Source organism: Trifolium pratense, linkage group LG7 (genome assembly GCF_020283565.1).
Source record: "Trifolium pratense cultivar HEN17-A07 linkage group LG7, ARS_RC_1.1, whole genome shotgun sequence".
Taxonomy (NCBI): Eukaryota; Viridiplantae; Streptophyta; class Magnoliopsida; order Fabales; family Fabaceae; genus Trifolium; species Trifolium pratense.
The window spans coordinates 39,248,347-39,263,294 of NC_060065.1; the positions used below are offsets into that span (position 1 = coordinate 39,248,347).

Genomic DNA, 14,948 nt, shown 5'->3' on the forward strand with positions numbered 1-14,948 from the left:
TTTGCGGAGGCGGAGAAGTCCATAACTTAATATTAACGTCTGACTGAGCACCATATTTAGCTAACCAATCAACACATTCATTCCCTTCTCTAAGAGTATGAGAGAACGATAAAGACCAATTATGAGTTCGGAGGATACGAATCTGACCTAGAACAATTGTGTGAGGGTGAAAATTATTGTCATCATTAAGGATGAGATCAATAGCTGATTTAGAATCAGATTCCAAGATAATCGTACGGTACCCTAAACTCAAGCCAATTGAAGTCCTTTGAGAATAACATAAAACTCTGCCAAAAGTTAATTTTTGGTTGAACAAAAGCAACAAATATTAGCCAAGGAGAAAATCCTAAATTCTTTTAAATGTGAGCTTCCCTTTATATATTAAGAGAGATACTTTCAAGAGCAATGAAAAGTCTCTACTCCCATTTGTAAATGGAAAAATGAAAGGAAAGGTTAAGTTATTGAAAATTCACACATAAAAAATAAAGAGATTGAGATTCAAATTCCAACCAAGATGTCTGATCTAACAATTTTGATATTTTTACCTATATTTGTGAACTACACCTTATTGTATTTATTAATTATTTATCAAATATAATTATTGTGCCACCGCCAAATTATAAAAAGACGGATTTGGATTTGAGAGGTCCTGAGTTCGAGTTCCACTAGTGCTATTGGAAGAAGATAAACGTAATTACCTATATAAATGTTTTAAAAATCCTAAAGTCTTTTCTATCTTGAACTGAGATATTATTATCGCATCACCCTAAATTTCTATTATTAAAAAAAAAAATTACCTAAACAATTTATGCGATTGTTGTAAGAATAAGAATAATAGAATATAGGGGTAAAATATGTTTTTAGTCCCTACTTTTATATTGAGTTTTGGTTTTTATCCCTATACTCTAAAATCACTCTTTTTAATCTTTAATTAATTTTCAGTTTTGGTTTGAGTCCCAAATGTTAAGTCAACTAACAGTTGACTAACAGAAGTTCACGTGACATCGACACGTTGGATTCCATCGACATGTGACATCCTACGTTGACTGCCATGTCATTTTTTAAAAATTATTATTTTTTTAAAAATAAATTAAATTAACTTCTTAAAAAAAATTTAATTAATTAATTTTTTACAATGAAGGGTATAAAACTTGTAAATGATTACGAGTAATAAAGATAAATTAGTGGTAATCGATTAATATATTATATAATAATAGATAATTGATTTTTTTTACTAATATAGGAGTAATTTTTGAAAATGCAAATGTATGGTTTTGGTTAGAGGCTAAGAAGAAAGAGAGTGGACCCAGAAGAAGTGTGACACGCATGCATTCTCTCTATCTCCTAATCCATCACTTCTCCAATCCATAACACACTCGTCACACTCCCTCCCAACATCTCAATTCTCTACTACTATCATCAATCATTATTCATTTTTCAATTTCATTTCAATATTCCACAACCATTAACACCATTTTCCTCTTCATTTTCAATCTCTAATAACCATAAAATGTGCTCTGCCACTGCCACAACACCCTTCATTCGCCTCTGCAAACCCTTTCATTCTAGGGTTCCTACTTCCTTTACCTTCAATTCTACTCGACCTACCTTTTTTGTTAGGGCTACGGTCAGCTTTCTTTCTCTCATTTCATGTCTTAATAATCTTCAAGTTTTCATTTTTCTTACTGGGTCTTTGCTTAATATAGTGTTAAAGTATCAACTTTTGTTGCTGGGTTTCTGCTTAATGATGCTCTAGTTTATAATTTTTGTTACTGGGTGTTTCTGTTTAATAATGTAAAAGTTTCAAATTTTGTTACTGGGTTTCTGCTTAATGATGCTCTAGTTTTGTTTTTGCTTACTGGGTCTATGCTTAATACTTTACTTTAGATTTTTCTTACCGGGTCTATGCTTAATCATCTTCAAGTACAAAATTTTGTTACTGGGACTTTGCTTAATAATGCTCTGGTTTAGATTTTTACTACTAGGTTTCTACTTAACTAAGAAGCACAAAGCGTGTCCCCGTGTCAGGCATGTGTTGATGTCTGACACTATGATTATATTGAATTATGTTATTTTCTCAAATTATTATCGGTGTCAACTTGTTGTGTCTTGTCTTGTCTGGTGTATGTGTTTCAGTAGTGCTTATTTGAGCATTAAATGCTGTTCTTTATTGCTTATTTCTATGTGTTCTTTGCCACTAGAAAGAAGGATATTGTTTTTCATTTTTTGGGGAGGGGGTTTGATCTAATGAGAGTGCTACAATCCGATCACACAAATTGTTGGTAATTTCATTGAAGTTCAATATGTTATTCAGCAAAGGAGTTTTTTATTTTATAAAATTTGGCTATATTTTAATTGGAAAATTTAGTTCAAGTTGTTACATGGTTGTATTTTCGACAAATTTAGAAAGAAGGATAGTTCCGTAAGGGGTGGGAAGGGGTTGGGTAGCTTAACTGGTTTGAGCAAAGGGTTAAAGCTCTAGGGTTCAAGTCCCGGTGAAGGTGAAGAAAATACTAACTTTGGCCGTTTTAAAAAAAAGAAGATAGTTTTTTCCATTTTTTTGGGGAGGGGGTTTGATCAAATGAGAGTGGTACAATCCGATCATAGTACAAATTGTTAGTAATTACATAGAAGTTCAATATGTTATTCAACAATGGAGTTTTCTATTTTCGCGTCAATAAAAAAAAATTAAAAAAGGAGTTTTCTATTTTATAAAATTAAGCTATGTTTTAATTGGAATGTTTAGTTGTTGTTACATGGTTGTATTTTGGACAAAGATGTTACCTCAAAATTCACGAAGTAATGTCTTGAGTATCACCTGTCATATATTTTATATGCAATTGGTTAGATTTTTATTACTTGGTTGGAGACATATCACATTCGAAGCTGAAACATATGTTGTGAAATACCCTTTCATGTTTAAATGCATAATGATTCATTGGGTTCAGGATAGTTACACGGCATCCATGGCCTTTTGCTAATTGGAATTATGTTAAGGTGTATTTGGTTAAGATTTTAACAGATATACATGATAGGTTAGATTTTTTGTGCTTTTAGATAGTGCTCATAAGAAGTTTATTCCTCCTTTTGTTCAACTTTCATTGGAAATGAACAGCACCTAATGCAAACAATCCCTTAGTTTTATGCACGGTAGTGATGGTACCGAATACCAATGCCATGAGTCTTGGAATGGGGTAGGGGGTGAGTTTTTACCTGCACTCAGTGTGTTCAACATGTCTTCTACTCATAGAAAGTTGAACTTGCTGGTGGCATTATAAGCAGAAAACGAAAACAATTTTAAGTTTATAACTCCCTTGCCATAAAACCAGTAAGCAATAGGGGAGTAAAAAAATGATCAATGGTTCAATTGGAATATTGGTTTTGTAAATTTTCATTCATAGAATATCTTATTGATATATACAAACCATCAAGGGTGTGACAGAAAAACTAATTTTAACGACAACACTATAATAGCAGTGACTAATTGTCGTTGTGATGATTTGTTCTCTGGTTTAACCTCTGATATGCGTATTGTTTTATCCTATTCTTTAATACGTTGTTTTTAATCCGGAGCATACATGATACAGTTGGTGCCAATAACACTTTCTTTGGTCTTTTTGTCTCATGTTATATGCACATTAATTTCATATTTTAGTAAGCGAATTGACTATTTGATTGCATGTTGAATTTCTTATTAATGAATTAATTATCGTCAGCTTGAAATTTCCTGTGCTTTTGATGTACTACAGGTGGTAAAATGGCGATGTCCAAATCAAACTCTACCTCCCAACAGCCATACTAGTTTCCAGAAAAAGGCCTTGTATCTCGAATCTATTGGTATCGACTCTTTCTCACTTATTGAAAATCATCCAACGCTGATCACTGCCTCACTAGATGATATAAAATCTACCGTGGAATACATTACCGCTATGGATTTCACCGCGATCGAGTTTCGACGTATGGTTGGCATGTGCCCAGAGATTCTTACCACCAAAGTCTCAGACATTATACCCGTCTTCATGTTTCTTCACGAAGAAGTTCGTGTAAGTAGCTCAAATATCAAGCATGTAATAAACCGTCGTCCTCGGTTGATTATCTGCAACGTCGATAACCAACTTCGTCCTACCATGTATTTCCTCCAAAGTATCGGCATAAAAGATGTAAGCAAACACACCAATTTACTATCATGTTGTGTCGAAGAAAGTTTTATACCCCGAATCGAATACTTCGAAAACATTGGATTCTCTCATCGCGACGCAACTCAAATGTTTCAAACATTTCCTCAGCTGTTTTGTTATAGTATTAAGAATAATTTGGAGCCAAAATACAATTACTTTGTGGTGGAGATGGGGAGAGATTTGAAAGAGGTGAAAAAATTTCCACAATATTTCTCATATAGTTTAGAGAATAGGATTGAGCCTAGACATAAAAGGTGTGTAGAAATGGGCGTGTGTTTTCCACTTCCTTTGTTATTAAAGACTAGTGAAGTGACATTTCAGAGTAGATTAGAAACATTTGTAAATTCTTCAACACCCTTGAAAACATCTCCTCTGTGGTGTGCTGGTCGTGATATCGATCAAGTATAGACAAAACAATTGCATTGTATATTCACCTTAATTTTGTGAATTTTTTTGTAGGTAGAAAATTAGTAGTTATGTTAGTTTCTAGGGTTTAAATGCCGAACCTTCTGGTTAAAATTCCTTCCGTGTCTCTTAGTTCACCAACTGAGCTGATTATTTAGTGACTTTTTGAATAGTCACCAAGTGCTCTTGGATTCCAAGGTAATTGAAGTGTATTTTCTTATCAACTCACTATTCAACTCTTGCAATTACAGATCAAGGAATGATTCTTAGATATGATATATCGTAATTCACAACTGCGGCCGTAAAGCTTATATCATCTTTTTCTAAATACCTATAATAGAAGCAAGTCTCAAAATTTGAATATAATAGTAAGTCTCAAAATGTAGCATATGGTTGGTTTATATCAGGGTTGTGTTTAATATCATGAAATATTGCCCAATGAGTTCATTGCAACTGGGCACTTAGTCTTCTGAATCTAATCTCGCAAAATTTGAATAAGCTTTCATGACATAGCACCTAAGAACTTGGATGGAAGATGTGAATAATTGAAAAGTGATGTCAAATTATCACCAAATTATCACCAACACTGTTGATCACTTCTTTGCTTAGTCGGATTCATCACATCCGAAATCGTGGAATTGAAGTTCACCTTTGTCAAGACTCTAATTTTGAAGGATGTTATGCACACTCCTGAGATTAGAAAGAATCTTGTTTTTGCGTTTCTTCTAAATAAGGCAGTGTTTGTATAATCTTACTAAAAATGATATTTTTGTTGGGAAAGGGTATGCTATTGATGGCATGTTTAAGTTAAATGGATAACATGTTTCCTTCAGTTCACTCTTTGTCATGTTAATAAGTGCATTATTTCTAACTTAAGCAACAAATTAAATGTTAATACCTTAAAAAAAGTGAATTTTGTAGTCAAGCTAAAAAAATAAATTAAGTGTTCACATAAATCAGTCAAGCTAAAAGTGATTCACTTTAAATATTGTAGGTACATCATAACAAATATACAAATATGAAGGAGAAACAACTTCAAAAATGTAAAAGAGCAAGCGTTGTTAAAGATTATGGACCGGATTATGCAGCTTATACATTAGAAGAAGATCAACCAAATCTTCAAAAAGTCTCGTCATCTCTGAATACAGACAATAAGCTATTAATGTCAAGACTCAAGATATATTATCTAGAGTCTAACAGGACTTGACACTTAACAAATTTTTGGATTTTAAAATTTTTAGGGATCAAAATGTCTAACAAAATTGTTGTAGGGATCAAGCATTCCCTTATTTTTGGTTGAAATACACGTGAACGATTATATGACATGCTAACTATTATATAATTCAGTCACAATTAAAAAAATGACAAAAAAATTAATCTATTAGAAAAAATATTGATAGAAGGATCTGTTTTTTTTTTTATAAAAGACTAATTAAGGTGTTTTTTTTTTCCAGTGACTAATGTGTCATTTGTATCTTTTATGAGGGATTAAGATGAGTTTTCACGCTTATAACAAATAAAATTAGGCGACCCAAAAAAATCAATTGAACCCAACCGTTTGTACCATATCTATCTCATTTGATTCAAGAGTCCAACTCATGCACCCGGTAGAACTAATGTGTGCACAAAAAACCCTCAGAGTCAGGCGGGTTCTTTCAGTTCTTTCGTATTTGCCCAAACCCTACTAATATCATAAGAATGAGAGTCGATAAGCTAAATACTTCAAATTCTAAAAATGTAAATAAAGTTTTTTATATACACAAGGACATGAACCATCCCGGGAACGATATATTGATCTAAGTGGTAAGACATTTCATTCACTTTAAAATTAAATGATTAGAAGTTTGATCTTTTGACTCCTATAATTTTTTACCGCTAAACCACGGTGAAAACTATGTCAACCCATGCTTAGTGAATACGGATGTACCATAGTCCATTCCTTCCTATATAAGAAACAAAATGCTAACTAACTAACTAACCATAATCACAATCACAATCAAATTCAGTTATATTTCAACTTCCCCAAACAAAGTTCTCTTCTTCCCGCTTCTTTTACCTTCTTCATCAAGAAAACAATGAGGATCTTCTTCAACCCTTGGATAATGATTACACTGTTCGTAGTTCTTCCCGTTCTTCTCTCTCTCAGAAACCCTCGAGGTGAACCACAGAATCCCATAACACAAACAACCACTTCTTCTTCTTCTTCATCTTCATCTTTCTTTGGTACTGTCAAGTTAGCCAATACTTTTCCATTTGAGTTCAATCTCAGAATCAGAGATGGTTCCAATCTTCAATATGATTTCTACAGAGGTACTTGTCCTAAAGCTGAGGATATTATTCGTTCTTCAGTTGCTGATATTTTCTTTGATCATAGATCGTTTGCCGCTTCTATTCTTCGTCTCTTCTTTCATGATTGCTTCATTCAGGTTTGTTATTCTTTTCTTTCTTTTTGTTTTCAAGATTGTAAATTTAGGTTTTTTAGTATCTGAATCATAATGGGTTTTTCTGTATTGTTCTTTAATCAATGGGTCTTTTAGTATCTGAATCATAATGTGTTTTTGTGTGTTTTGCTTAAGAGATCATAAAGTTAGTTTTTTTAGTATCTGAATTATAATGGGTTTTTCTTTATTGTTCTTCAAGTATGTAGAAATGGGGTGTTTTTGTTTTTGTGTGTTTAGCTTCTGAGATCATAAAGTTGGTATTTTTATAATGTGAATCCAAATGGGTCTTATTGTTCTTCAATTATGTGAAAATGGGGTGTTTTTGTTTTTGTGTATCTTGCTTCTGTGATCATAAGTTAGATTTTTTATAATGTGAATCCAAACGGGTCTTTACTCTTTATTGTTCTTCAATTATGTGAAAATGGGGTGTTTTTGTTTGTGTATTTTGCTTCTGAGATCATAAAGTTCGTATTTTTATAATATGAATCCAAATGGGTCTTATTGTTCTTCAATTATGTGAAAATGGGGTGTTTTGTTTTTGTGTATTTTGCTTCTGAGATCATAAAGTTAATCTTTTTATAATGTGAATCCAAATGGGTCTTTATTGTTCTTCAATTATGTGAAAATGGGGTGTTTTTGTTTGTGTATTTTGCTTCTGAGATCATAAAGTTGGTATTTTTATAATGTGAATCCAAATGTGTCTTTATTGTTCTTCAAGTATGTAGAAATGGGGTTTTTTACAATCTGAATCCAAATGGGTCTTTATTGTTCTTCAATATGTGGAATTGGGTTGTTTCTATTTGTGTCTTTTTTTGCATCCAAGATCATAAATTTAGTCTCTTTACTTTCAATTATGCAGAAATGAGATGTTTTAATTTTGTTTGTTTTGCATCCAAGATCATATATATATTTAGTCTCTTTACTTTCTGAATTTAGATCTTTTGCATTCTTTTAGATGTTTCTTCAATTTGTTAAGCTTTTTCTGTTATTTGCCCCCTCAATTTTACAGGCTCAATGTACTTAGAATTGGGTCATTAATCATTATTTCAATTTTAACTGAAAAAGTTCTTACTATGTATGGTTTTGATTTTGTGTTCTAATTGCTTGGGGTGTTGCTGAATCAGGGCTGTGATGCTTCACTGCTGTTGGAGGATCGAAACAGTTCGTATGAGAAGCAGGCTATTCCAAATCTGACATTGAAAGGTTTCGACAAAATTGACTTGATTAAGGAGGAAGTGGAACAAGAATGTCCTGGCGTCGTGTCTTGTGCTGACATTATTGCTCTTGCAGCAAGAGATGCTGTTCTTTTGGTTTGTTCTCAAAACCTATAACATATTTCTTCTGTTAAAAGTTCTGAATTCTTATGCATTTTGGCTTTAATGTGGCTTTAAAATTAAGGGCGTGTTTACTTAGAAAAACATTTTTGAGTTTCATTTTCTAAATGTTGTGTTCATTTTAAGTTGCTAACAATAAGATGGAAGACTCATGTAGTGAATAATTGCAATATAGAGAAGATAGAAGGATAGTAAGCGAGAATGCATTTTCAGAAACAATGTTTTGACATTTTTGAAATTTCTTAAAATGTTGAATCTGTTTTCAGACACTTATCATGTTCAATCATCTGTCTATTATTGTTGATAATTGATGCAACTACACTCTCCGAGTCCTTGATTTTTTCATTGATATACTGATTAAGGCGTAGAAATGTTTTAGAAAATTAATCATTCTTGCACCTTCAATTGAAATGTTTTGTTGACATGGCTTGGCAGGCTGGCGGACCTTTCTATCCAGTTTTAACCGGAAGACGAGATAGCCGTCAATCGTATTTTCAGGAAGCAACTGATCAAATTCCAAGACCAGATGATAACGTTACGCGCACACTTCAACTCTTCAATCTTAGAGGATTCAATGCCCGGGAGACAGTCAGTCTTCTTGGTAAATTACTTTACGTTTATGCATTTTTCTAATATGACAGATTTTAAATCGTGTCTGCATCTCAATCTTCAAATTGCAAATCATGATGTCACAGCTTAGATCAAAGTCACACTTTTTAAAAATCCTTGAATATGACTAATGAGATCTGTTGGTTTCTTGATAAACTGAAGGAGCACACAATATCGGAAATATCGGCTGTGATTTCATTCAGCAAAGGCTATACAACTTTCAAGGAACAAGACAACCAGATCCGAGTATACCTCTCGATTTCCTTGCTGATATGAAGCGAAATTGTCCACCAGACAACAAGAATACTAGTACCAACAACAGCACTAACGAGTTTTCAACGTTTACGATTTCAAAGCCAATGAATGTTCATGACTCTAATAAGAAAGGGATGTCATACACGCAAGCATTGTCATCAATATCATCTGGAAAGTCACTTGACACTCACTACTACCAGAGCTTGTTGCAAGGAAGAGGGTTACTGTTTTCTGATCAACAGCTGATGGCTCAAGAGAAGACTGCAAGATTGGTTTCTGCTTATGCTTCGGACGATGGATCAACCTTTCGGATGGATTTCGCTGCAGTTATGTTGAAATTGTCTAATCTTGATGTTTTGACTGGAAACCAAGGCGAGGTTCGTCTGAATTGTTCCCAACTCAGAAATTCTTAACTGAGTTGGTTTGTTCTTTAAGCATTCTTCGTAAATGTCTCGCACATATTTGAGAATAGTTTTAACTGTGTAAAGTGACATTCAGTTTAGTCTATGGCTGCAATAAATATATTCTGATGTAAGATCAGCTTTGTATAGAACAGTTTCTGAATAGTCATTGCACAATATAATAAAATCAATGTGTTTTATTCTGCCATATTAAACTTGGTTTCAAGAGTATTGAAGTATATTTTTTATCAGTTTTCTATTCATGTAATGTAAAAGTTATGTTTTCTGTGTAATTATGTAGTAGTTAAGTTTATGGAATAAACAGTCTATCAAGTACACAGTCGAGCGGATATAAGGAATCAACTTTGAAATATAGTTTCTTATTCAACTCTCACAGTTACAGATAGAGGAGTGAGTCTTTGATATGATATCACCAATCAAAACTGCTTCGCAAAACTAATATGTCTGGTTGGAAAAATCTTTCTTGCTCACAGAAATGCAGAAGAGATGAATCGCCATTCTGTTTTCCTGCATGTTCTTGCAGATTCCATTCGCAGGTTTCACATTGGCATGATCGCCCAATAGTTGAACTTGTGCATCGTCTATACCATGTTTTTTGAATGCAGGACCTCATGGTGCAGGTTGATTATGCATGATGAGGTTGTCTCAACAGTATCATCCTAATGATTATTACGACAAAGGATTGTATACACACTAATGTCATTGTTTGTTACTGCTGAAAGGAATCAAAGGATAGTCACACAAATTAAGAAATGGTTGAATAGAGCATAGTACTGATACAGACACAACACCAAGAGTAATTCGAAAATTAAAAGTGATTGCATATAATCACAATTGTTGTCGACTACAATCTGAAGCGTTGGTTCTACATAGATTATTAATCCCTAGTTTGATCTCTTAAGTCGCAGCTGTGTTGCAATCTTGTTAATGCAAAGCATTGTGCCTGCATGGCTTCAATTCTGGTCCCGAAGGCATAAAAAATGAAGATGTCCCAGCTCAGATAAAGTCGCTTGAATATGACTAATGAGATTAGTTGTTTTCTTGATAATCTAAAGGAGGACACAACATTGGAAAATTCGGTTTTCATTTCATTCAGTGAAGGCTATACAACTTTCAAGGAACAAGACAACTAGACCCGAGTATACATATCGATTTCCTTAGTCAGATGAGGCAAAACTGTCCAGACAACAAGAATAACACCAGCAGCAGCATTAACAAGTTTTCGACATTTGTGATTTCGAACCCAATATTCATCACTCTAACAAAAAAGGGATGTCATACATGCATGAAAGCATTGTCATCTTCAGTACCATCCGGAGCAGCAATTGAAACTCACTACTCTCAGAGCTTGTTGAGAGGAAGAGGGCTACTACGAGATTGGTTTCTGCTTATACAAAAGAAGGAGGGGGACTACTACTGGGCCAAGACCTCCGTACATATTAGAAAATCTAAAGTTAGGCCTACCAAGTCTATCATTAATGTAGCTTTCCTCGATAGATTGAGGAATAACAGACCACACACTAGGATGCACAACATTAAGACCAATATTGGCTAAGCCATCAGCACACATGTTGCCTTCCCTATATATCATGAAATTCATGTCAGAAATGGTAAGCATACAATTGTTCCATCTGTTTCTAATGCTTGAAGGAATAATAGCAGATGACTTGAAAGCTAAAACTACTAGAGAAGAATCATTTTGCTCAACATCCAACTCAATATCTCTCATAGCTCCAAATAATTCAGCAAAAAAAGCAGAATTTAATCTTGCATTGAGGGGACCAAGACTTTTCACAAAACTTCCAGATATCTTCTATGCTTTGAAAATGAAGGGTTAAGTTCCAGATAGAAGCTAGCCAATACCAAATTGAGAAAGCAAACCTGCAAGTGAAGAACAGATGGAATGTTGATTCTTCAGTAGAGACATAGGGATCACATTGATGGAAGATTATATCCTCTCTCCTTATGTTTATCATCAGTTTGGAGCATCAATCTCCAAACAAGAAGAGATTTTGAAGGAGGGATCTCATTACACCATATAGTTTTAGCCCAGGTCAACTGAGGGAAAGTTGATCTTTTAAACTCATAAGCATCCTTCATAGATAACTCACCACTAGTATTGTGCTTCCAAATAAGCTCGTCAGGTTTGCTTAGAATAGGAAGAATGACTTGATTCACAAGTTTCTTTAAATTAGGGAACATAAGGTCAAGGGCAGAAGGAATGGACCATTCTTGATTATGCATAATTTCACTAACTTTAGATGGAAGCCAAATAAGCCAAATATCAATGACACCTGAATATTCTGATTTGATACTGCTCCAAATAGAGGAAGATATATATGATGAGTTATAGCCTTACCATTCCTAAAAATCTGTTGCAAAGAATGTTGGCTCAACTTTCCTCAGAATGAACTAAATCCCAATATAACTTCATATTAGATGCTTCATTTAGGCTAATTAAGGACCTTAATCCTAAACCACCTTCAGAGTAAGACCTACACACTTTTTTCCAAGCCACAGTCACTAGTTTTCTTTTACTAATGTCGCCACTCCAGATGAAATTTCTGGACCAAGACTCAATAGTTTTGAGAAGAGAAATAGGACAAGCATATATATGTCAGCATACTTTGAATAACTGATTTAAGAAGCTGCAAACTAGTAATTTATATTTTCATTCTTAAGTTGGCATAATCTCAATGTTTTAACTGGAATCGAAATAAGGGTCAGGTTCGTATGAATTGCTCACAACAACTCATAAGTTCTTAACTGTGTTGATTCATATTTTCATTCTTTAAGAATTCTTTGTTGTACAATCTGGTGTATAGCTATAAGGCTGCAATAAATATCCTGATATAAGATCAGTTTTGTATCCAACTTTTTCTAAATAGAGTCACTCATAGTTCCTGATTAAACTTGGATTCCAAGGTATTGAAATATATTTTCTTATCAGCTCACTAATCAACTCTTATAAATACAGATCAAGGAATGATCGTTAGATATGTTATTTGATGGTTCTGTTTTTCTAAATTGATACAATCAAAATCTATGATGTACGAACACCTCTAGGATTAGGCGTGTCGCGGTGTCCGACACACATCAGTGTCTGGCACTTGTACGACACTTGACAAACAAGGGTCCAAATTTTTTTGTTTTTTCCTTTGCTTTGACACTCCTTGGATCGGTGTCCGTGTCGGACAACTCATACAAGTGTTCCAAAACAATTTATTTTTCTTTGCTACAAAACACCTTAGAAACTCATTGGACACATCTTAGATAAATCAAGATGAACACATGATAATGATAATAATTTGAGAAAATAGAAGTGTGTATCGGTTTATATAATCACAAATGTCCAACTTTATTTGTCCGAATTCGATCGTTAGGAGAAACATTTCTTGATCATGAATTATAAGAACATTGCGAGCGTATAGTTTTACAAATAGAAGTGAGTGTATATATACAACTTACATGGAATATGAAAATACAAAAAAAAAATACAATTAGCCACCATATTTTTGTCCATTTAATATATTTGAATTACCAAAGAAGAGAGTATCTATATATATAATATTTTTTTTTTTGGATAAATAATATTGTTTGAGCTACCTAAATGGTCTAAGGTCATGCTTGGTTCTAGTAGAAATCCTAACTTCAACAAGTTATAATAATCGATTTTATTCGAGAGCAATCAAACATATTAAAATTAATTTTACACCTTTAGATATAATTCTGGTTGCTCTAAACGTTAAACTAAATATAAACTAAACGATAGGTGAGTCTTCGACTTTGATACTTTTGAAGATATTTTATCATATTTAGTTTTACATTTTTTAATAGGATTGTTTTAAACAATAAAACAACAACATAATGCATGTAAAAAGGCTGAAAATTCATTATGAATGAAGAAATGTTTTTTGTGGCATTTTTTTAAATTTTTTAAAGGCAATGTTAACTTGTACACCTAAGGCACATGATAAGAAGTAATAAATGATGGTAGGTCCGACCTATTTTATTTTGGATAAAAAGAAAATTAACTTCAATCAAATAAATATAAAGAAGTGTGCTTTTATTTTTTTATTTTGCCAGAATTACCCCTCACCCTATAACATGACTCAAACATCCGCTTCTCTCCTAGCCCGACCCACCCCACCGCCACCACAACACCATTTACAACCACTGTATTTTTGGTTTTAAATTAACATGATAATTTTGTTTTACTTCAATTTAACTTTAACAATCAAGGAGGGGTGGTTTTAGGGTCAATTTTTGACCCAAAATCACCCCTCATAATTGCTTTTCCTTTTCTTCTTTATTTAAATAAGTGATCTTCACATTGATCAAGTTTTTCTTTTGTGTTTTCTTTTTTGTGATTTCGCCGTCTGAGTGCGGCGTTGTGTTGTTCGTCGTCTTGTGCGACGTTTTTGTTGTCCCGTATTGTGCGGTGTTCATTTGATTTCTATTGAAAAGATCGGCTTCAGTCAATTACAGTTTCAACCAATGATTTTGGCTTCAACGCTGCAGATCCGGAGGCATGGATACTTCGGTGACTTTAACTTTATCATATTATTTGTTGTAGGCATTTTGCCGTTGTATGCTATTAACTCGGATGCTGTGAGTTTTGTTCGCAGATTCATCCTTTACGTTTTTAGCGATGTTGATTATGTGGTTGTATTTGATGTAATATATCAATTTGAATGAATGAATATCATTTTGTTATTGTAAAAAAAAAAAACTTTAACAAACAAACAAACAAAACAGTGAATCAAACTTTCTCACAAATTAAAATTCAACATTGCATAACTCATCTAATCTCAGAACTTAAAAACCCATTTTGAATTCTAATTTGTGAGAAAATTTGATTCATTGTTTATGAAACACACTTTATGATGCTACTTCTTTCCAAGTAAAATAAGTGGGGTCAAGTATCATTTATTACTCCTTAACATGTACCTTATATACATATGTTAACGCCACCCGTTTTTTATAACCAAAGTCTAAATTTGGCACCAGCCACCAGCAGTTATCAATTCTATTTCCTCAACTTCAAAATTTTTATATGATCCGTTGAATTGAATGTTCTATTTTTTTTTTGTTACAATGAATGTTCTATTTTTATTTCCATAAGGCATGTGTTAATGGTCCTTTAGAAAATTTTCTGGTGTTCGTTTGAAATGTTCTCATCTTATATAAGTGTATGTTTTGTTTTCACTCAAAATTTTATTATTGCAGGTTTAAAATTAATTTTAACATGTTTGGAGTTAAAATTGATTACTAGAAGTGTAAGATTAATTTTAACATGTTTTA

The 14,948-nt window shown here is 33.2% G+C and overlaps 2 protein-coding genes across 2 annotated transcripts; both read left to right on the forward strand.

The window, feature by feature from the left end:
* The first annotated feature begins 1,262 nt into the window (after positions 1–1,262).
* On the forward strand, positions 1,263–4,807 carry LOC123893933 (transcription termination factor MTEF1, chloroplastic). Its single transcript, XM_045943773.1, has 2 exons — positions 1,263–1,627; positions 3,750–4,807. Exons 1-2 carry the CDS (start codon positions 1,511–1,513, stop codon positions 4,584–4,586), a joined length of 954 nt encoding a protein of 317 aa, XP_045799729.1. The 5' UTR covers positions 1,263–1,510; the 3' UTR covers positions 4,587–4,807.
* A 1,771-nt stretch (positions 4,808–6,578) lies between these two features.
* On the forward strand, positions 6,579–9,774 carry LOC123893934 (putative Peroxidase 48). The gene is made up of 4 exons (XM_045943774.1): positions 6,579–7,009; positions 8,149–8,334; positions 8,794–8,959; positions 9,130–9,774. Exons 1-4 carry the CDS (start codon positions 6,659–6,661, stop codon positions 9,633–9,635), a joined length of 1,209 nt encoding a protein of 402 aa, XP_045799730.1. The 5' UTR covers positions 6,579–6,658; the 3' UTR covers positions 9,636–9,774.
* Positions 9,775–14,948: the final 5,174 nt, after the last annotated feature.